The 23444-nt window shown below is 37.8% G+C and overlaps 1 protein-coding gene across 1 annotated transcript in view; it reads right to left on the bottom strand.

Moving 5' to 3' along the window:
- LOC127568054 (ribosome quality control complex subunit NEMF-like) overlaps positions 1-19869 on the bottom strand; it is a 73442-nt gene extending 53573 nt beyond the window's left edge. The window contains exons 1-11 of the mRNA XM_052011318.1: positions 19761-19869; positions 17577-17645; positions 15807-15909; positions 15194-15319; positions 10268-10416; positions 8318-8385; positions 6797-6886; positions 5730-5803; positions 2296-2366; positions 2132-2207; positions 379-441 (exon numbers count right to left, since the gene is read on the bottom strand). Coding sequence (XP_051867278.1) covers positions 379-441; positions 2132-2207; positions 2296-2366; positions 5730-5803; positions 6797-6886; positions 8318-8385; positions 10268-10416; positions 15194-15319; positions 15807-15909; positions 17577-17645; positions 19761-19816 — 945 coding nt within the window. The 5' untranslated portion in view covers positions 19817-19869. The remainder of the gene's footprint in view (positions 1-378; positions 442-2131; positions 2208-2295; positions 2367-5729; positions 5804-6796; positions 6887-8317; positions 8386-10267; positions 10417-15193; positions 15320-15806; positions 15910-17576; positions 17646-19760) is intronic.
- Between the last annotated feature and the right edge of the window lie 3575 nt (positions 19870-23444).

The following is a 23444-nucleotide window of genomic DNA, read 5'->3' as shown; positions in this document are numbered from 1 at the left end:
ATTGCATTGGTGGCACAACACAAACTAGTTTGCCTAAAGTTTCCACCAACAGAAATGCTTTCCGTCACAATCAAAATTCTATTTAACAGCTGCACAAATCTGTTGAATATTTTAAATTTGTGGATTGACTCAGACAACATCCTCTATTGAAAGTGAAGATTTAACTAATCTAACAGAGGTATTCAAAACACAATAAAATGGTTAGTCATATGATAAGTTATTGTAGCTTCCATTATTATACTTTCTAAGACAATAATTTCAAACACTGGCAAAAATCTAACAGGTGCTTTAAAGGCACTGGAGATGAAAGAGAACTTCAATATACACTCAGTAATTAAACAGTTTTTTAAATAATGCTTAAAAATATATAAATTTTACCTGCTGTAAAGCTTTAATGTCTATTTTCTGGCTTTCTAACTTCGAGTAAAACTCATCAACAGCCTGAACAAAAAATACATTTTTTACAAAGTTAGTATTCAAAAATTATCAACAGGAAGCTGACAGTAGCAATTATGTTTAGATGTTGTGCAACCCCCATCTCCCCATCCCATACTGGGATTGAACTTTGATATGTAGTGTAACCAAACTAACCAACAAAGCACAAATTACACCACAGCTAGTCCTGTCTTCACCTGTCATTAAAAGTGCACTTCCAGAAGAAACTGTTAGCTAATTATTAGGAACAGAAACCTGGCCCAGTTTTCCTCTCCTTAAAACACAGGCATTGCAACAGCTTGGAATGTCTCCTTCTATACTCTGGCTGACAGAAGTGAGCTTAGTAACTAACAACCAGAAATTATGAGACCTTCCTTTTCACTATTTATTATTTTATGAAGATCAAAAACCTATTCTTCCTATTCACTATTTATAATTTTATTGTTAGTATAATATTTCTTATATGATAGTGTTTTTCACCAAGTTTTCTTTTTACATAATTTAGCAAAAGATTTTATTCCTATATAACAGATATATTAAAAGATTTTAACTTATGAAATGGTGATGTTTTTCTTCAATATAAGCAAACTATACAATATAATTATATGCACTCTATCTGAAATGTTTAAATGACAAAACTCAACAGATGGATGGTAACATTTTCAGCACAAACTAAGTCCCAAACATACTACTTTGAATTGAGAAATAATCTGAACATTTTACCTACAACTAGAAACCAGTGTTCTCATTTTTAGCCTTTAAATAACCATAACATGGATGTCTGAGATTATCACAAAAATAAGTCATTCATAATATCTGTATGTCTTTATTGTATTTACTACTCTGAATCCAAAAATGCCAAATAACCCCACTTTAAATACAGAAATGCTATCCAGCATCAGATGCTTTTCTCATCACTTTTGCTACTGAAAACAGAAATGCCAAATACTAAACTGCTGGACAACCTGTCCGTCCTAATATGGAAGATTAAAATGACTTGAGGTCAGATACTGACTTCTCCCTCCAGCATTGGACTCAATATCTAGTCCAGTGGTGGAAGACTGTCATGCTGCAGAATGTACTTCACATCCAGACCCTCAACTTTAAGAAGGGGAGGCTTGCTGTGCAATTAAATGGATTGCCATCCCCAGGTAAAAAGATAAGTGGTTGAATTGTTTTAATGTTTTTGTTACTTTATGCTGTGTTTTTTTTAATATACCTTTTTTCAAATAATTTCAATTGTTTTTAAATTATTTATACCTATTTGAATAGCCCAAGACTTTCAGAGCCCATTCCACCTTATAGGATACAAAGAGTTCAGCCTTCCACTTCTGGAAAAGTAAATGGAGAGCACCAATCTGAGTAAGTTCAATTAACAGACCAGGTCCAGTACTATAATCCAGACCATTGACAGCTGTACAATATCCATTAAATAAAGCCAATGTTATTTTAAAATACCTCACTGTTCAGGAAAAGCCTTGCTCACAAGCAGCACATCAGAAATCCATTCATGCAATACCCACCGCAAGTGTTTGTAAAATAATTACAAACGTAAAGGATCATTGTATTATCGTGATTGTACTCAGTTAAAAAAAGTGTTATACATTGACCCTTTAAAATATAAACCCACCCCGATGCCTGAATAAAATAGAACAGTTCATAATGGAAATAATCAAATCCAGAAGTACATTATCACCTTATCGAATGAATCAAATTCAATGCAAGAATTGTTGGCATGCTGCGCAAAAAGAAATGGATGAAATTCCTCATAGCTGTAAAAGATAGAAACATTTTTTATTTTAAAATGGATCCTCTAATTATCCAACAACAAAATTATAACAATAAATGTGTAAGACTTACGTTAGTAACTCTTCAGGTGGCTTACTAGGATCCAAACTTGGCTTAGTTTCTCGTTTCCGTATTATGTAACCCTAACCATGAATAGCAAAATTAATTAATACATACATTTCATAATTATTAGTTTAATGTAATTTAAGTAGGTACACAACTTTTTAAACAAACTTTTTATCTAAAGGCAATGGCTCAGTTAGTAATATTCTTGCCAAAGTCTGAAAGTTGAGTTCCACTCCAGAAGCACAGAAGTCTATGAGAATACCCCAGTGTTGCACCGAGGGAGTGCTGCACTGACAGATATAAACGAAGATGAAAGGATAAACCAAAGCCCTAGTTATCCTCTTGGGTGGACATAAAAGATCCAATGACATTATTTTGAAGAACAGGGGAGTTAATGCCAGTGTACTAGCTAACAGTTACCCCTCAGTAAGTTATCGTAAAACCTAATTATTTTTGTTAGTATTTAGAAGGTTGCAATGCAAAACTGCCCACTGCACTTCCTACATGTCCAAATGCCTCTATTTCATCCACTGCAAAACACAACAAAACATCCTGAATTTAAAGCTGCCACCTGAAAGTTCCAGAAATCTGGGTTCAATCCTAACCTCCAGTGCGGAATTGTATGTTCTCATTGTGACTGCATGGTTTTCCCCAAGGTGCTCTGGAATCCTTCCACGCCCAAAGACATGCAGGTTGGTAGATTAAATGGTGTCTGTAAATTTCCCTTATCGTGAACATGAGTGGAATAATCTGGGCGGAGTTGATGGGAGTTGGGAGAATAGATTACAGGGAAAATTAATGGGGGAAAATGGTACTGCTCCATGAGCCAACATAAATTTGAAGGACCAAATTGCCTCTATGTCCAAAATGACATATATATTTTCTTTTTTAACCGCACTCTAGATTTCAAAATGAAGTAGAGAAAGCAAACTTTAAAAAGGACATTAGATTCTCACATCATTATTTAGTCCATATGGTTACAGACTGTGCATTGATATTTGCATTTAATTTTGCAATACATTAGAATATAGCAAGAATAGTGTTAGTCTTGTGACACATTCCATTGAATATATGGACCTCAGTAGAACAACTTAAATCATTCTACAATTACTGTCTGCACAGAAATCAGTCACCCTTCACTGTCTTGTTCCCTAATCCCTTGTCCCTATGTCCTTCACGTACCAATCCAGTTTTATTTTTAACATTATTATATCCTCATCATACTATATGAAGCAAAGGTCTCCCTACTCTTAATAATCCATGGCCACTCATTTTAAACTGCTCAAACACTGGAAACAAATCCTTTCTATCTACTTTTCTGGATCCTTACATCATCACCCTGCAATCTACATTATTATAAAAATAAAGTCCTATCTTTTATTTGTATTTCCTCATAACAAACAGCATCCTTGCAATGGAATCTCTTTAGCTCCAACATACTTGCTGTAGCTCAGAGACTAAAACTACTCAACTAAGATATCATTGATGTTTAACATAGGTCTATTATTTCCACTCCAGTGTGATATACCTCCTATAATGTCTGAAATTACATTAGCTTTTGTTTGTCCCATCAACCTGAGCTGCTGTCCTTAATGTAATGTAAGCCTCCCATCAAATTCTTATGCTTTTCTTCAGTACAAAGTCTGGTTCTAATCAGACAAGAATTATAGCCTTCTTTAACGAAAATGTATTGCCTCATGCTTATTCCTGCATTGAATACTGTCTGACACATTTTGCCCATTTTGCATTCTGATCAATAGCATTTGGCACTGTTACAAGTCAGGTTTCTATTTGGTGAATGTCCCTTTAAGGCACCTGGACAGTAGAGTAGTAGTGTGTGTGATGTCATCACGACAGCAAGGAACATGCTGGCTGTTTTTGCTAGGTGAGTTTTGGGGGGGGGGGGGGGGGGGGGGAGGGGGGGTGGTGGGAGAGGGGAGAGGGAGACTGACTGCTGATCTCTGTAACAATGGATGAAGAACAATAACTGTGTCTGTCACTACAATCCACGTAGGGATTTTTGGAGCAAACAAGTGGAGTCCACTTTGTCGTTAACCCGTAGTGGGAAACAGGTATTTATGTGGGCAGCCATGTATCATGTCGAATGCCTTTTGGGGTGGCAGATACTTCAGAACAAAGCAGTGGAGACCTTTGGAGATTGAGGTGTCGTATGGGTTCCATCGTGGAACATGTGGATTTCATAATTTCTCTCTACATTCTCTCTACATTTTGTCTTCAGTCAACGGTGGTTTTGCAAAAGCCTTTGCTCACGTTTCAACTTGTGATTTGCTGAACTGAACTTTGAGAACTATTCCTAGACTTGGGGGTTTGGGAATTTGCCACACACACACTTTGAGTTTAGTTTTGGGGATTATGTTTGATATCTAACGTTTTTACTTTTCTTATTATTACAAGTAATTATTAATAATAGTTTTTAAACACTTGTACATGACTCGGCGTGTTTCTATTGTTGCTGGTACGTAACAGCACTCTTCTTTGGTAGGCTAACCATCAACATAGAGTCTGAAATGCTGCAACGTTCCCAGACAGATGAGGTGCTGTTCCTCAAGCATGCATTGGGCCTCATTATAACAGTACAGGAGACTATAGACTGATAGATTAGAGTTGGAGTGGGAGAGAGAATTAAAGTAGCAGGAAATGGAAGCTCAGGGTCAGCCTTGCAATCTACGGCCTATTGTCTGGACATACGAATGGCCACCTTAGCCAGTCACAAAGAACAGAACCTCATCTTCCATCTGGGCACTTTCCAGCCTGCCAGACTCGATATCAAATTCTCCAACTTCAGGTAACTTGCTTTTTCTGCCAATATCAGAACGGGCCACTTCCTCTGCAAGTCATCCAACTGTGATATTGGTTCAGTTTTTCTCTCTCCATTACCAGTCTGTCCTGCAAGGGGTATGTCCTACAGCCCTATTTGCAACACGTTTCTTTCTTAGAATTATCACCTTCTAACTCTCCCCATTAACCCATTTGACCAAGGACCTCTGCAACTTATACCCACAACAACCCTAGCTTCACACTATCATAGATATTAACTTTGACCTATCCATCCCTCCCACACCTTCTCTGAAACTTACAACTTGTTTTTCCTCTCTTTTCCAGTTCCGAAAAACCAGAAACATTGACTGCTTCTCTTTCCACAAAGGCTGCTTGATCTGCTGAGTGTTCTCTGTTGTCATTCAGATTTTTAGCATCTGCAGGTTTTGTTTTAATTTTAATAAACTGTACTGCCTAAGTTGGCATCATATATCTACAAATTTAATCATTAACCTTCCCTTACAATTACATCTATGAAACACAAGGAATCACATCCAGAGGGTCATCATGATAATACGTGGAATAGGGATATCCAATTACAGAATGGAGAAAATAACTTAATAGGTGACAGTATCAAAAAGGAGAAAATATTACACGTTTACCTGTCCTTGAAAGTTTTTTGTCTTCTCCATAAATTCCTCAGCCATCTGTAAAGCAGCCAGAAGTTTCTCTCCATCTAAAAATGAAAATTGAACATTAATATAATCAACAAAAATGCTCTGAGGCAGATGTCCAATGAAAATCTCTACAAGGGCATGATCCCACCACATTTCACATTCTGGAACGAGGATGGAGAATGTTGTACAGAGCAGTCTTATGCAATATATTTTTAAACAGATTCACTGACCCTATCCCAAACGGTCTGTAATTTCTAGAGAAACAAAGGACTGCAGATGTTGGAACCTAGATGAAAGACACGACGATGCTGGAGGAACTCAGCAGGCCAGACAGTATCTGTAATTTCTACAAGCTGGACAGATACCAAAAGGTTGTTGAATACTTGAAGGGGTTGGTCTTCAAGGTTCAGTCCCACATTCTTAATTGGGAGAGGTGTGGGGGGAGATCAGGTTGGTTGAGAGATCTCCTTGTCAATCCATCGCCAAGCTTGACCAGACAGTAAGCCATCAGGGGATTTGTGCATCCCAAGTGCCCTCCCTCTTTCAAGGTTTCTTTTCTACCCTGGTGCCCATGAAGAAGGGGTTTGCAGTATCTGCTGGTACATTTTAACCCTTCTGCAACAGCTAGGCACTACAAGAACTGGAATGAACCCTTAGCTTTAAGAATAATATGTTAGCTTAATTTTGGTTTTGCTTTGTGCGATACTTTTAATAAAAATATTTTTAAAAAAATATTTCATAAAAAACAAAAACACATCATACCCTGAGCCCCTTTTAGTTTAAGGCCAAAAATGAAAGACAAACAATAACAGAATTTAAAGTTCTGAAACTGGAAAGTGAAAATGTCTAATAATTTACAAAAAAAATCATTCAAATCAATCTCTACTTTGTACCATTACTTTGGCAATAATTCCAACGGTATCTTATCCTCATGCAATTAATGCAAATTTTCAGACCTATTTTTATGAAATGTATCATTTTAAACAACTCTAATATAAAAACTATGGTACACTGTCTAAAATGGAGAAAGTTGCCAACTCCCATAAACTTACCTTTGGACAGGTCAAAATCTTGGCCAACTTTTGCACTACTAGAAAATCCAAACTTCATCAGGCAATGTTCAATCAATGTTGCTCCATAGGCTTTTAAATGAAAGAGATGTGGTGGTTAGGAAACTTCATAACGTTTTAAATCACAATGAAATCAATGTATTTTCAAAATCTATTCTGAAAGGTGTTTGGGCAATTTAAAATCGGTTTTATTGCAAAATAAAAGTTCATAAATAACATGCTAAAATTCGCAGACAGATGCATCCCCTTTGATGTGTCAAAACTCTTAATTATAACACTATGGCAACAAGTTTAATTGGAAGGACATCCTGATAATTTCTGGATAACCAGCTGTCCACCAACACTGGAAGCTTGAAAGTGTGTATTTTGGGTATCTAGAATTATATGGGAAAGCGGCACTATGTCTTTAAACCCCAAACTGAACAGCAGCTATATGAGTTTCTTACACAATTTCAATTCATTTTGTCCTCAATTACTGAAATAAACCAATTATAATATTGCAGGAAGGTCTCAAAGTGATTCCTCGGCACATGGATAGTTGGGGATTGATGGACATACAGAGTTAATGAGAACTGTTCTGCCATTCAATGAAAATATTCATGACGATCTCTGTTGGCCATTACAAATATCAATAAGCAAGAATTACAGACGCTAATCAGTTCATTATCCTGAAAGTTTGTGAAGTTTTTTTTATTTTAACACAGAATGAAATAGCATAAATCAGATTAATCACAGTTCAATTATTTGTATTCTTCCATTTACTTAGTTTATGAGATCATGTATTAGTCACAATATGTTAAGCATAACAAGTTTCTTTCTGACTCATAGAAAGTATATTATTCATATTTTCATACTACAAATCAAAGTCACAGAATGCCAAATTAAAATGCATCAATCTAAATACTGATTGTACATCAATAACACAAGTAATAGAAAGACAAAATGCCGAAAATACACTACAGACCACATGACACTGGGGCACACAAAGAGAAATGAAATTTATTTCAGAATGGTTGACTTTTTTTTGTTAGAATTGGTAAAAGTTAACTAGCAAACTTATAGAGTGTTTCTAGCATCTTCAGTTTTCTGCCTTGGTATTTGTACTATGAATGCACACCTCCTCTCTGACAAGATTTCCATTTGATCCTTTTACTTTGTTCCCTTTGTTCATTCTTCTCCCTCCCTTTGCCTGCATGCTCAAAAACTGCTAAAAGCTCCAACTTCATCCACATCTAATGAAAGTTCATTGACATTTAACGTTAACATTGTTTCTTTCTCCACAAATGTTGTTTAACCTGATTACTTCCAGCATTCTCTTTTTATATTTCATATTTCTAGCTTTGCAGTATTTTGTGTATCAGTAATATTTCCAAGTAAGATATTTATTTTTCTTGATTTTACTTCACTGTTCTTTCAGTAATTTACCACCATTAAATATGCTGTATAACTAACAATGATACAAAGAAATTCTTCAATTATCTGATAGTTATTTACCATACTTACAAAGGTGGGGATTGAGGATTTTCTTGATTTGTTCTCCTTTTGGTGTATTAGCCAAAACCTCGGTTAGCCTATGAAAAAGTTGGAAACTTCAACATTTAACAAAAGCAATTAATTCAGTTAGAACTGCTGCAATGTCCAGATGCAGCAAAATTAAAATTATGAGGCAGGCCTTGGGATGATGTTGAGATTACCAAACACTTGCCCTTGGACCATGCAGTTTCTTCTATCATGGTTCCAGGCACATTCTTTTACTGAGACCAGTTCCAGCACATCAGATGGACCAGCGCAACTGGCCAGCTGTACTCAGAGTACGACTTTGACAGCCAGTGAGACACACACTGGCTATCAAAGCTGCAACTGAAAGTGACTGTTTAAAATATTCAAAAACATCTAGGAATTATTTAAAATAAATTATAAACATTAAACCACTGACTTTTCTTTTACACTAACAGTTAACTCAAATAAAAAGGTCTATTTGCATCCATTTCTTCTCATTCACTCTGCATTGATTTTTTCCCTTTCACTTCAATAGGGATGCCATATTTGCTTCATTCAGCCTGTGAGCTGAGAAATCTACAGAAGTTTGTGCTGCTCCACTGAATTCAACGGGGAGTCCATCAGTGCAGCACGAAAATGGCCAGTAGCACATGTGGCACTGTAGAAGTGTTGAATAACACTAATTCATTTTCTGGGTTCAAGACAAAGGTCCAACTTTTATATATGATATACACTTTTGGAGGACCTCCACTGCATTGGCAAAATGCTACTACAAAACAGTACCTGTATTGAAATAAAATCTAGATGGGATTCACTTCAGAATACATCCCTTGTTATTTTTGGATTATGCATGATGGAATTACAAGCATTGCAATGTCTTAAAAGATTGCCCTAACCCTCAGACAGAGAACTCAAGGAAAAGCCATCATCAGGTTCACACATTTCTACACAAGTGAATGCTTTCTTTTGATGGACGATTTAGCCTCAAGACCTTTTAGCTAAGTTGTATAGCACTCAAAAAGGCACAAAACTGGTAATCCCCACCATTTCAGCAGCTCTGTCAAGACTCAGGTTATGAGATGGTATTAATATTCCATGTTTCTTTGCAACCAAGGGGCATACTAATGAACTGAGCTCTGAACTTTTGAGTTCCATCAAAGTACATTCCAGTCAATTTGCACTTAGTTGAGAGGTAGGGAAAACAAACCAGTTCAATAACTTTTGGCAAATGGCACAAGAACCCCTTCAATATCTTAACTAAATTCAGTTGATAACTGATACAATCAGTAACGTTTAACATAAATATATGAAGTTTAAAATCAAATAAACCTGGCATGTCAAAATTTAGAGTAGATTTTAGCCTTCACAAACTGGGCAAGAATCTGACGAGATGAAAATCATAGTTATTTAAATAAGTTTGAAATCAGAAACATTTGGGCCTATATCAGGTGCTGCTGGCACACTGATTTTACTTCCATTTTATGCCAACCTTGAAGATTTCCTAACACAATTTCCCTCCTTCTAGTGAATCTTTCTGTAACATTTCAAATTAAAAGGGACAGATTTTAGGAACTCACAGAAAGCACGCAATTTCAAAATAATGCATTACATATATCCTTACATTACCCCGATTATGTTACTTCAGATATCATTAAAGTACCTTCAGAAATAATGACAGCATAAAAAACTGCTTTTATTCTGTGTACATCAAATCCTTTAGAGGTCTAAAATAAATACCCAGAACATAAGTTACATAGACCTGTACAGACGCAAATCATAATTTTTAATCTATTTCTGTAAAATACTCAAGTGGAGTACTTCAGTATAAGAGTTTATGAAAGTTTTGGTTAGGATACAAAGCAACATTTTATCTGGCAGAATCAGGAAAGTTACAGATAATGACGGAAATACTTTTCAGGCTTTAGTTTTGACTAATGTACATGATAACAGTACCTCTCTAGCGATAGCAAAGGCTCAGGGCCTCTAGCATTATCAACTGGATATCGTTCACGAACAGCAAATTTCACATCATCTACCTCATTGGTGCGGAAACGCAAGAGATTTAGAATGGTGTATTCGTGGTCAGTGAGAATTATGTTACCCTGCAAATACATAGGTGCAAAATGTTAAGATTGAATCTTGCAGAAATTAATACATAACTTGCAAACAATATTGAAAATATCTTGAAAATAAAATATAAAAATGAAGAAACGTGTAAGTTTGAGAGAAAATGGTGAACATAAAACCTTGTATTCATTTTAACTGTCAGCAACAGAGGTAAATTGTAACAAGGAAAAAGCTACACAACTACATAGACCATACACCTTGGAAACAGGTTATTTGACCAAACTAGTCTGTGATGTGATTATGCACCACAACTCTCTCATTCTGCCTTATATCCCCCTTTTGTACAATTTTTTTCTATTTGCTTTCTTTCAGATGTTTGTCAAGACTCTTTTTAAAGGGTATGTTCTATTTGTCTCAGTCAGCACCATGCTCTGCATGCCATCACTCCGTGTAATGAAAGCATTTTTCTAATTGGATTCCTTAGTAATTATCTTGTACTAATGGAAAGATCCTCTCCACATCTATCTTGTCCAACCCATACAGAATTTAAGGCCTCCAAGTTTTCCTTTTCCAAAAGAAAACATTTGCTGCTATCATTTGACAAATATATTCACTCAGTTCTGCTAGTAACTCTTCCTGAACCTTATCTATTGCTTCAATACCCTTTTATGTAATGGGAACCAGACCTATGCACAATATACCAAGTGCTACCTGGCCAGGGTTTTTACACAAACTTAAAATAACTTCACTGCTCCTGAATTTTAAATCAATGAAATACCAGGCTTTCTTAGCATTTTTAATTGTTTTGTTGGCCTACAATGCTACCATTAGTGATTTGTTAACCCAATCTCCAGATTCTCTGTTATTCCATTCAGATTCTTATTTTCTTAGATGACAGTCCTCCGTGTACCTAGTTTGGTATTAACTGCAGTTTTGATACTGAATTACTATCCATTTTAACCATGAACCTCACAATGAAATGCCCATCATAATGCAATTATCTTATCTGTTTTGGTTCATTTACAAAATGTAGTACTTTTTTAAACTTTATTTTCTTGTATGACTATGAAAACCCAATTACATTTTATCATTTATTTACTGTCTTGCCAGTTTATTTGGGGATGGTTGATAACTCCCATAAATATTATCTTGCTATTCAGTTTACAGATTTGTCTACGTGTTTCTTCCTCTGGTCACTTCCCCTAATAGTTGGTATAAAGATACAAAGTAATGCATCCCTTTTTATCTTCCAACTCAATGCAGATTCTAAATCCATTTTGCTACCATTTACACCCTTTCCTCCATTGCCCTTTTTTGAAGCCATCCCACCTCAACTCCTTTTTTTTCTCTCCTCACAGGAACAAGGAGTGTTTTTTTTTAAGCCCCTTAACCACTGATCTAACATTCTACAAGAGTATGGCTGATCTATGACCTAAACCAAGTAGTCACCTTTTACCCCCACATCTCTTAATATCTTTAGTCAACAAAAATCATTCTTAGATTTAAAATCACTTACAACAATTGACCTGGTATCAATTGCCATTTGTGGAAGAATGTTGCAAACTTTCACCAACCTTTGAGTGTAAAAGTATTGCAATTATGTCACTCCTAAAATGGCAGGCTTTAACATTTCCTAGTCCTGGATTCCTCAGCCTCCAGAGATATTTCCTTTCCCTTCACCTTTCCGGATCCCCTTAATATTTGTTCAAATCATCCTTTAATTTTCTAAGTTCCACAGAATACAACCTGGGACCTGAAATTTCCTAGTTTCTTCATTATTTCTCCTCATAATTTAATGCCTAGAGACCAGCTACAAAGCTAATAAATCTATACTGTTTTTACTCCAATACATCTTTCCCAAGGTCTGGTACCCAGAAGAACTAGAGCGCAACAACCAGCCCCTTGCACGGCACTCCCTTTGGATATAAAAGAGAGCAATTCATTCAGCTTTTTAATGATATTCTATGTCTGTGCATAACAGTTTAATGGTGTACAAAAACTTCTACCCCCTACCCCCCCCCCCCAAAAAAAAGTGTGTTTAGACCTCCACTACTTATGGCTGTTCACTTTACAGAAAGTGCTCTCTCTTATTCTTAAAAGTGTATGATCTAACATTTGATTACATAAGTCCATTTGCCACAGTTTTGCCCATTAATTTAATCAGTTTGTAATTTTAAAGTTTCCATCTACAAATGTGTCATATCCTGCACTTATTAGTTGCACATCTTATTCTCTTGGTAGCAACGTTCCTGTTACCTATGTTACTTCCATTTTGTTTTGAATATTACATATATTATTGTATCCAACAGTTGAAATTCCTTTTATGTTATTTAGTATTTATTTCTCCTTTGTACTCCAGGGGTTCATTTCATTTCTGACAATGTACAATACCTTTATTCCTTCTTTTGGTTTGTTCATTCTTTTTCAACACTGATATCCTCAGTGTCTTGTCATATGGCTCAGTTGCTCACAAGAGACCTACCAAATTAGGTGCCTGCAGAGCATTCTTGGAATTATACAGCAGAGAAGAATCTCAAACCAAGAGCTGCATTGGAAGGCACATGCAAAACCTATGGTGAAAAAGGCAGAGCTGCAGATGGCAAGAGACACATAGCCCAGAACAGCTCTATGCTAGACTCAAGATGGGAAGCATAAAAGCCTGGTCCCAAAGAGACATGGCAAAGAACTGTACAGAAATAAATGAGTTCTGACATGAGATATCATCACACAGCCACAGACCAGTAGAAATGCTGCCTTTGCACGAATGCCTTATATGCTATTTGAGGTACAAAGAAAATCAAAAGAATGAAGTACTCTATCAGGTAGTGTAGCAGTTAGCACAACACTATTAGAGCTCCAGCGGCCCTGGTTCAATTCCAGCCACTGTCTGTAAGGAGTTTGTACATTCTCCATGTCTGCGTGGGTTTCCTCCGGGTGCTCTGGTTTCCTCCCACATTCCAAAGACATATGGGTTAGGAAGTTGTAGGCATGCTATGTTGGCACCGGAAGCGTGGCGACACTTGCGGGCTGCCCCCAGAACACACTACGCAAAAGATGTACTTCACTGTGTGTTTCAATGTACATGGGACTAATACACAGCTCAGGTTTCCCCTTTCTACCAGAATGCCTGTTGCAGATGCAGCTTAGTTCAACTGCATAGCTTATTCCCATCCTAAGCATGATTATGGCGAAAGGGTAATGTTCTGTTTCTCTCTCCGCTGATACTTCTTTACCCAAGTACTTCCAGTATTTTCTAAATTCCAAAATGCAGTTTCTTCTTTACTTTAATACCTGGAAACAAGCTATAATTCTAGAAAATCTATACCCCTTTCATTCCAATATATCTTTACTAAGGGCTGATCCCCAGAAAACTCCAGTTGTGGTCTAATTAGGACTATGTATAGCTATAGCATAACTCAGAGTCATAGAATCACACAGCACAGAAACAGGCCCTCTGGCCCAATTTGAATGTGCTGACCAAGGTGTCCATCTATGCTAATCCCATTTTCCTGTGTTTGGCCCAGATCCCTCTATTCCTTTCCTATCCATGTACCTGTCAAAATATATTTTTTATATAAAGTGCTGTGATAGTACCTGCCTTTACCACCTCCTCTGGCAGCTCGTTCCATATACCCATCACCCTGGGTATGAAAAACTTGCCTCTCAGATCTCTTTTAAATACATCCCCTCTCACCTTAAGCCCATGTCCTCTAGTTTTAGACTCCCCTTACCCTTGGAAAAAGACTACCTACGCCCCTCATAAATTTTATAAACCTCTTTAAGGGTTTACCTCTCAGCCTCCTATGCTCTAATGAGAACAATCCCAGCCTAGTAATTATAGTCCTCTATTCCAGGCCACATCTGGTGATTCTCTTCTGCACTCATGTTAGTTCTACCACATCCTTTCTGTAGGGGGGTGACTAGGATTGCACATAGTATTCCAGCTGTGGCCTAATAATGCCTTGTACAGGGGCAACATTATGTCCCAACTCTTATACTCAATACCCCTACCTATGAAGGAAGGCAAGCTAAACACATTCTTTTCTTCTATATCCCCAACTTATAACCCCTTGCTCTGCACTCCTATGGATATATAGGACAGAAATTCACAGGCCTTTTAAATAATTTTCTGTGTTGGTCTAAAACACTTTACTACACACCACTCTTCCTACCATATTAACTTTCTCATTCTGTTTGCTCCTGTGTCAATTTGCACTCTTAGGAATAACACTAAGAACATTACCACAGAGATACTGCTTTAAAATTTTATGCCTGAATCTCAGCAGGACTGATTCCCATAATTTTTCCCCATGCTTTTGTTCTGACAAAGAGCATTACAATGGACCTCTAGCCTCCTAGATTCTTTTCCTGCCACTCCAGATGTCCCTTATCTTTGCACCAAGTCACCAACCCACTGTTAAAGACTCTCAATATCAACAGCAAATGTTATCTACCCCTAAATTAAAGACCTCAAGACAATCCCTTCACTTATTTCTAATGATGTGTCCGCTGTTCCATTTGTATGCTTCCTTTCAACTAATTGTACCAGTCTGGATGAGTTTGGGGCTTTAATTTGGCTCTGTATTATACATTCTTTCCAGTAGTAGGTGGATTAAGACTACACAAATAAATTTTGCATGATACTTTACGATCAGATGGATAGAGGATAAAGAATGTCCTATACATTCTTCCTGGGTATTTTAGCTCCCATGAAGATCTCTAATACTTTGAGCAGATGAAACAATGACCCTATCAAATGTATTTTAATTCCATATCTTTTAAAAGCAAAATGATTTTTTCCATGTGACTTACTCGGTCATACAGTTCAACAATTAAATGGTAAGCTGCTTGGTCAGAACCAAACTGAAAATCGACAATTCTATCAACACCAAGTTGCTTGATGTAAATCAATCTTCGTGACTTTAGATGTTTACGACACTGCAATGAAAACAAAAATCACATCAGTTTTAATATAAGTTTGATGCAATCAAACTCTCTATTGGTCAGGTATATAATTTATGGGGGAAAGGACTTTTATATTCTTAGTGAATCATCAGGATCTAAAGAACAAGGGCATATGCTGCACTTACAAAAAATTGCAGAGTACATACAAAAACACTGAAATACAACTCTTATTTAGAGAGTAACTTAAAGCTATTTCATAAAACAAACAATCTGCTAGAGGACTCAGTTGGTCGAGCAGCATCTGTGAGGGGAGAGGAATTGTCAACATTTCGGGTCGAAACACTGTATTTTCTCTCCACAGATGCCTCTGGACCCACTGAGTTCCTCCAGCAGATTGTTTGCTGCTCCAGATTCCAGCATCTGTAGTCTCTTGTGCCAACATATTTAACAACACAATATTCAGTTTACAACAATAATTACTACATTACTATTACTATAATGGAACAGTGATTATTTTCACCTTCATTGCAAAGCCAGAGGGCATCATATTTTTTGGCCATTCAAACTCTGTTGTATGGATCCGGATACCAGATTCAACCAAAAGAACAGCTTTTGATTCTGGCCTGTGGCGAAATGGAAGCAAACAAATTTAATATATCATGAGATTGTAAATTAATATCTTTCTTTTTACTCCTAAATTCTATTAGGAAAGTCTAGCTTGATCTTAAAAAAGAATACTAAATTATTTCAAAACTGTTTAACTTTGAATATAGACATTAAGGAGCAACTCACACAAAATGCTGGAGGAACTCAGCAGGTCAGGCAGCATCTATGGAGGAAAATAAACAGTCGATGTTTCGGGTCAAGACCCTTCATTAGAACTCGATGAAGGGATTTGAGTCCTGATGAAGGGTCTCGACCTGAAACGTCGACTGTTTATTTTCCTCCATAGATGCTGCCTGACCTGCTGAATTCCTCCAGCATTTTGTGTGTGTTGCTCCAGATTCCAGCATCTGCAGAATCTCTTGTATCTCTATTAAGGAGCAACTGATTTTATGGAATGGAATAATTGTATTTAAAATTATATTGTTTTTGTCTGTATGAAAAGGAATCAGACTTTATAAATAACAAAATAGTTACACTGCTCTAAAGTACAAGAGAAGCCAATATATTTGTATTTGAAATTAGTTCAAATCAGCAGAAAGCAAAAGTAAGAACATGAAAGTTTGTTGCTAAGTAATGAAGTACTTTTCAGTAAAGTTCTATCAGATTTACTAGAATACATCTACAACAGTTGACACACTGATCTTGTTGGCTGGGCTTGCTTCCTGCAACTTCTTCTGTGTGCATCCCACACCTGTACATATCTGACACAGAGGGCCTCTCAGTAGCCCTTAGCACGTGGGGGTTGTAGACCCTGCACTTGGTCTATTCTGGTACCAATTGACTAAGAGCCAATTCCCTTATTTAAATGCTAGGAAACCTCAGAACAATTGAGTTCCAGTGATAGACTGAAGCTGAGCAGTGAAGTAAACTAAGAGATGTGGCATTCCAGATTTGTCAGTAAGTTCAGGACTTCTGTGTTTGTAGATGTGCAAAAATCCCAGACCTGCTTCCATTTAGCAGCAAAATCCAAGCCACTGATCTTGTGCCATCCAAAATCAAAGTACTCTGCTAGAGAATGAAACTGACACCACCTAGCTATCCCTCCTTTGATGGTGCCTCTTTGATGCAAGAACATGTATAATGTCAAATAGACCACAGTGGCAAAAGTTAGGATGGCTGGGGAGAAAAAGTTAAGTTTTCAAGGACATATCCAGTGAAAAAGAATTTACATGTGAACAGGTAGAGCATACCAAATAAACAAAATTATAAGGGACAAAGATAGGGGAGATATTAAACTTTCCTCCACAACAGAGATGTCTAAGCTAGAGGACACAGGTTTACAATAAGTGTTTAGAGGGATGCAAAATTTTTTTTAACCCAGAGGGTGGTTGGAAGCAGGAATGCACTGCCTGAGGGAGTGCTGGAGACAGAGACTCTCACAATAAGTTATCGAGATGAGCACTTGAATTGCCAAAGCATGTAAAGCTAAGGACCAAGTGCAAGTAAACGGGATTAGTATGGATGGTGCTTGATGGTCGGCATGGACATGGTGGGCCAAAGGACCTGTTTCTATACTGTATGATTTTATGACTCTTTTACAATATTTAAATTGGATTAGGTGTGATACAAAAATACCTTTCAAGAGCTGTACTTCAACAGATGCACAAAACATTATCAAACTTACTTCTGAAGTCGGATGAGATAGGTTTTGTTGTCCACATCATACACATTGTTTACCCTCATTCCCAGTAAGCTAAAAGAAACTAAAGTTAGTTACTTAAACAAATAATAAACAAAAACTTACATAACCTTTATATCAAGCAACGGGTTGACTAATTTTAGTTCCAAAAGATGTTTAAAAATGAATATTTCAATAATTACAGTCAAGTACACAATTACCGTAATGATGCATAAAGACACCTATTAAGTTTCTTTTAATTTAATTAGATGAAATAAAACTTGACTATTGTAACCCAAAGACAATTTGTTATTTTTGGACATTAGTATAGAAATATGTAGGAAGCCCAACACATTCATCTCACATGAAGTACTCAAAAGCTGATGCTACAAATAGTAATTTACAGAGTAATGCACAAATAATGAAAATTAAAAAGAACAGGTAATCTCTAAATTTAAAAAATCAAACTTTTCCTATGGTTATCCTTCCTCTCATGTACCTTAACTATAGGTACAAAATTACCTTGATTAAGTAAACATGAAACTCAATTCCTGATACATGTAGGGTGAGTGAATAAGTAGGGCTTCACTTTTCATCTGCAATGTCTCAGCAACAATGGAACATTCTCTCTTACTGTTTTAACTTTATGAAAGCTGCAAATTTCCAGAAAACAGGGGTGGTTCAAATACCAAAGGAAAAAAAAGTGACGTTAATTATAAGAGATTGGACTTAGACCAAATGTGGGAATCATACGTCCCCTTGACAATTCTTTTGCAAAACTAGTCATTGAGGAGTACTATGATCTGCTTTGCTAACAATGAAAATTGCTTAGACAACCACAGTAACTCTACACACACTAAAAATGCATTCAGATAGTGCTGTCTTTATTATCAAGATACACCAAAAAATGTGTAATCAATTAATTATTTTGAAGTGCAGATATAGTCTTTACTTCATAAGCAAACCCATTTGTACATTGGCAAGTTTCACAACTAACAACAGTGGCACCACATAACCATTCTGATGAAGTGCTGTCCACCTGAATGCCAACTCCATTTCACTCTCCATAGATGCTGGCCTGATCTACTGAGTATCTCCAGCAATTTTGTGTTTATGTTTTTATTTATGGCAATAATTTGATCAAAAAGATCAAAAGAGACTGCAGAGGATTGTAGATCCAGCCAGCTCCATCACAGACACAACTCTACCCACCATCGAGGCCATCTTCAAGAGATGGCGCCTCAAGAAGGCAGCATCCATCATTAAGGACCTCACCACCCGGGACATGCCCTCTTCACATTATTAACCATCAGGGAGGAGGTACAGGAGCCTGAAGACCTACAACTCAATGTTTCAGGAACAGTTTCTTCCCCTCCACCACCAGATTTCTGAATGGTCCATGAACCCATGAGCACTACCTCATTGTTCCTCTTTTGCACTATTTACTTTTGTAACTTATGGTAATTTACATCTTGCACTGTACTGCTGCCACAAAACAACAAATTTCACAACATATTGTCAGTTGATAATTAACCTGATTCATTTGAGCCTTTTTTGGCAATAATGATCACAATAAGTTTGTTAGGCAGGATACAGAAGGAAGTCCCTCCTTTTCGTTTGGGTCTTTCTTGTTACGCATTATCAAACATTCCATGGCTCAACATCCCATCCAAAAGTTCAACACTGCACCATTCTCCCGCTGTTACACTAAGGTGACAGCTAAATCTTAATCATGACCTTAACCAATAATCCAAACGTCCCAGTCGAGTTCTGGGAAAACATTAACTATATTTTTTTACTCCACAGATGCCGTCTGAGGTGCTTCCTGCATTTTCTGTTTTACTTATCCAACACCCAAGAGGCAAAAATGTACCTTAAATATATAAATATTAGTGGAAATTATTTTATTTATTTTTGTAAGATTTCTACTACCCAAGAACTTTGAAGATTTCCATACAAGCCCCTCATAAGTAAGTTCCAATAGTGGGCAGAGGTCACGCCGAGACTGCAGCCACTTGCTCCGAAGGGGACCAGGTACACCCGGTCCCTCAAGGCCGGGTGAGTGAAAGCCCTTCTCCCTCTCCTGTTTGACATGTCGGCCCAAGATCCCCACAGGTTTCTAAATTCTTTGCAGCTTTCAAAACCCCCACCTCCAGCAGCTGGATATAAACGGAGGGGGTTATCAGATACCTCTGCAGCTCTGAGATGATCACTCGGACATCGATGGTGTTAAAACGCGACTTCATCTTCGGCGCAACTTAGAATTGAACCGCCTCAACACAATCGCCCCCTCCACTCTGCGCATGCACCAACCCCAGACGGTGAGCGGTTAGGCTGAAACTTAACAGCGGAATCGCTTAATGTCAAAATCGCAACACTCCACGGTCAGAAAGTTGCAGCGAAAATTGGAACATTAAAATATTTTTAAAACCTTTAAATAATTGCACCTTTCTCTGTATTATTATTTTCCTCAATGGTTAATTTAATACACCTATAAACTTACAACAAAACTCCATATCGAATCAGAGAAAGGAAGGGGCCATTCGGCCCATCGTGTCCATTCCTGCCGAAAATAGCAATTTAGACATCCCAGTTTCTCCATCAAATCATTATAGATTGTGCCAATCAAGTTCTCATTCAGCTCCCTTTCAGGCAGCGACTTCTTGACCCCATTTTCTACTTTCTTTACCCTTAAATCTGCACGTTATTCTTATTATTGACCTCTGCTAAAGGAAACTTCATTTATTTTTACCTAGGCCTCTCATGCTTAATTACAATTAAACTCCCCTCAGCCTTCGCTGTCCTAAAGAAAACAATTCCAGCTGAGCCAATCTTCTCTCATAATTAAACTTCAGTTTCCTCTTGCACTTCCTCCATACCCTCCCTTAGTGATATTACATCCTTCCTGTAATGTTGTGATCATAATTGTATGTAGTATTCAAGCTAAGTCCCAGCTAGCATCTTACATGATCTAGCATAACCTCCCTGCTCCTATCTTCTGTGCCAATATTCTTTGATAATAAGACAGTAAGATATAGGAGCAGAATCAGGCCTTTCAGCCTATCGAGTCTGCTCCGCCATTCAATCATGGCTTTTTTTTCTCAACCCCATTCTTCCACCTTCTACCCGTAACCTGTAAGACATCTGTATTCCTCATTACCCTACCATGTATTGTTTTAAAATTCCTTTGCAGCTGCATCCCTCAAATGTCTTCCCTCCTAGTTCTCTGGAGCAAGTGTTATTTGCTTTTTTCAATCCACTTGACCAGTTCATTGATTTCTTTCCCACTATAAACCATGTGATCATTTTTTTGTAGAATTACAAACTTCTTAATCATGCTTCCTATGTTTAAATCTAATTCATTGACAAAGACCACAAAAAACAAATAGCCAGTAGCATTGAACACTGAAACCAAATCATCTGCATTTCCCATTAAGCTCAATTTAGATCCAACTTGCCACTTTCCCTACAATCCCTTGGAATTTTACTTGAAAAGAACTACGCAAGGTAAATGTAATCACTGCCTTTCAATCAAAGCATCAGCCTGGATTGTAATTGATCTGTGTAGGTTTTGAACCATGGATTTTGCCATTACTAGCAGCATATTCTAAAGACACCAGTACCAGCATTTGACTCCTTGCTAAATGTCTCTGGCATGCAAAAACTATTCAAATTGAAGTAAATCATTTAAAAAGAGTAAAAAAAAACTTTTCTTTAAAAAGGCACGGTGGTACAGCGGTTAGCATAACACTATTACAGTGCCAGTGACCCGGATTCAATTCCGGCCATTGTCTGTAAGGAGTTTGTACGTTCTCCTTGTGTATGCATGGGTTTCCTCCAGATGCTCCAGTTTCCTCCCGCATTCCAAAGACGTACGCATTAGGAAGTTGTGGGCATGCTATGTTGGCACCAGAAGCGTGGCAACGCTTGCAGGCTGCCCCAGAATACACTACGCAAAAGATGTATTTCACTGTGTGTTTCGATGTACATGTGACTAATAAAGCTCTCTCTCTCTTATCATTCAAAACACATAAAATCATTTAGTATTAATCATAAGCAAATGTTTTTACCGAAAAAAGTATCCTATGATCCATGCCCTACAAACGCCATAGAAAGTAATAAGATTGGAACCTTTGTCAAGATCTGAGTGGTGATTCCCTTAAGCAATGGTGGAAAACTCATCAAGATTGGCCCCTGTCATTCTACTCCATGGGCACTGGATCTGGCCGTCTATGTTTGTCAGCAAGGGCACAGAACTTAAGCAAGTGTAAATTCAGGACGTCATTCAATTTGAATGGCTAAACACCAACAGTTCTGGTTGGAACTGTCAGCTACAAGCAGTATTATTTGGCTCAATATATTTTGCACTTCTCTCACATTCCTCATATTTTCTTATGACTTAGAAGACTGCTATTTAGCCCATTGACTCTAAGCAAACTCTCAGAACATACCTACAAATTTCCCCCCCATTTCCCTGTGACTTATTCATCCTCACATGCCCTTCAACACCCCTCAATTCTGTCGCCAACTACCTGCACTATAGAAAACTTACAGTACTTAATTAACCAGCCAGCATACTGTATCTTTAGGATGTGGGAGGAAACCAATGGATCTTGGGAAGAACGTGGTCACAGGGTGAATGAGCAAACTGCACATAGAACGCCCAAGGTCAGGATCGAACCTGGGTTGCTGGAGCTGTGTAGCAGCAGTACTAACTGCTGCATCTCTATGCCATTTCATTTGCATGTTTTATTTCCTTTCTGGCTAATTAAAGTGAATTGACAAGAACTTGTTGATCTGGCAACATCTTGGAGGATTTATCCTGGGCCCAACACATTAATGCAATCATAAAGAAGGTTCGCCAGTGGCTCTACTTTGCTAGAAGTTTGAGAGATTTGGTATTCACCAAAGACTCTTTGCAAGTTTCTGTAGCAACACACAAAATGCTGAAGGAACTCAGTGGGTCAGGCAGCATCTATGGAGGGAAGTGGACAGTCGACGTTTTGGGTCGAGATCCTTCATCAGGACTGGAAAGGAAGAGGGGAGATGGACAGTATAAAAGGGTGGGGGGTGGGGGTGGAGCAAGAACTGGTGGGCGATAGGTGAATCCAGGTGAGGGGGGAAGATAGGCAGGTAGGGGAGGGGAGAGTGGGAATGATGTAAGAAGCTGGGTGGTGATAGGTGGAAATGACAAAAGGGCTGAAGAAGATGGAACCTGATAGGAGAGTCCACTGCCTGGAGAAGCTATCTCCTATCTTTGCACTCCCCTCTCCCCCCCTTGCTCCATCTGTTGTTTTGGCTTTTTCCTCCCTCTCTCTTTGTCTGTCTCCATCGATTGTTCATCTGCCACAGTCTTCCAGTTCCACCCCCACTCACCTCCCCTACCTGGCACAACCTTCCTCAGTCCACCAAATGCCTCGGAATCCTTTCTTACCATACCCCTTCTCCTCTCTATGCTGGCAATCACGCCTCTCCACTCTCAGTCCTGATGCAGAGTTTATACCCAAAACATCAACAATTTCTTTCCTCCCACAGATGCTGCATGACGTGCTGAGGAAGGGGGTGGTGTGGTGCACATGCTCCTGTCTACGTCAGAACCAAAATCCGAATCAGAATCAGGTTTATTATCACTGATATATGTGGCGAAATCTGTTGCTTTGTGGCACCAGTACAATGCAAGAAATAAAAGTTATTATAAGTTACAAAAATAAATAAATATTGCAAAGGAGGAATAACAAGGTAATGTTCGAGTTCGTGGACCATTCAGAAATCTAATGGCAGAGAGGAAGAAGCTGTTCCTAAAATGATGAATGTGGGTCTTCAGGCTCCTGTACCTCCTCCCCGATGGTAGTAACATGAAGAGAGCATGTCCTG

Source organism: Pristis pectinata, chromosome 1 (genome assembly GCF_009764475.1).
Source record: "Pristis pectinata isolate sPriPec2 chromosome 1, sPriPec2.1.pri, whole genome shotgun sequence".
NCBI lineage: Eukaryota > Metazoa > Chordata > Chondrichthyes > Rhinopristiformes > Pristidae > Pristis > Pristis pectinata.
Note: the sequence above shows the minus strand (reverse complement) of the source record. Positions and strands in the feature narration are given on the sequence as shown.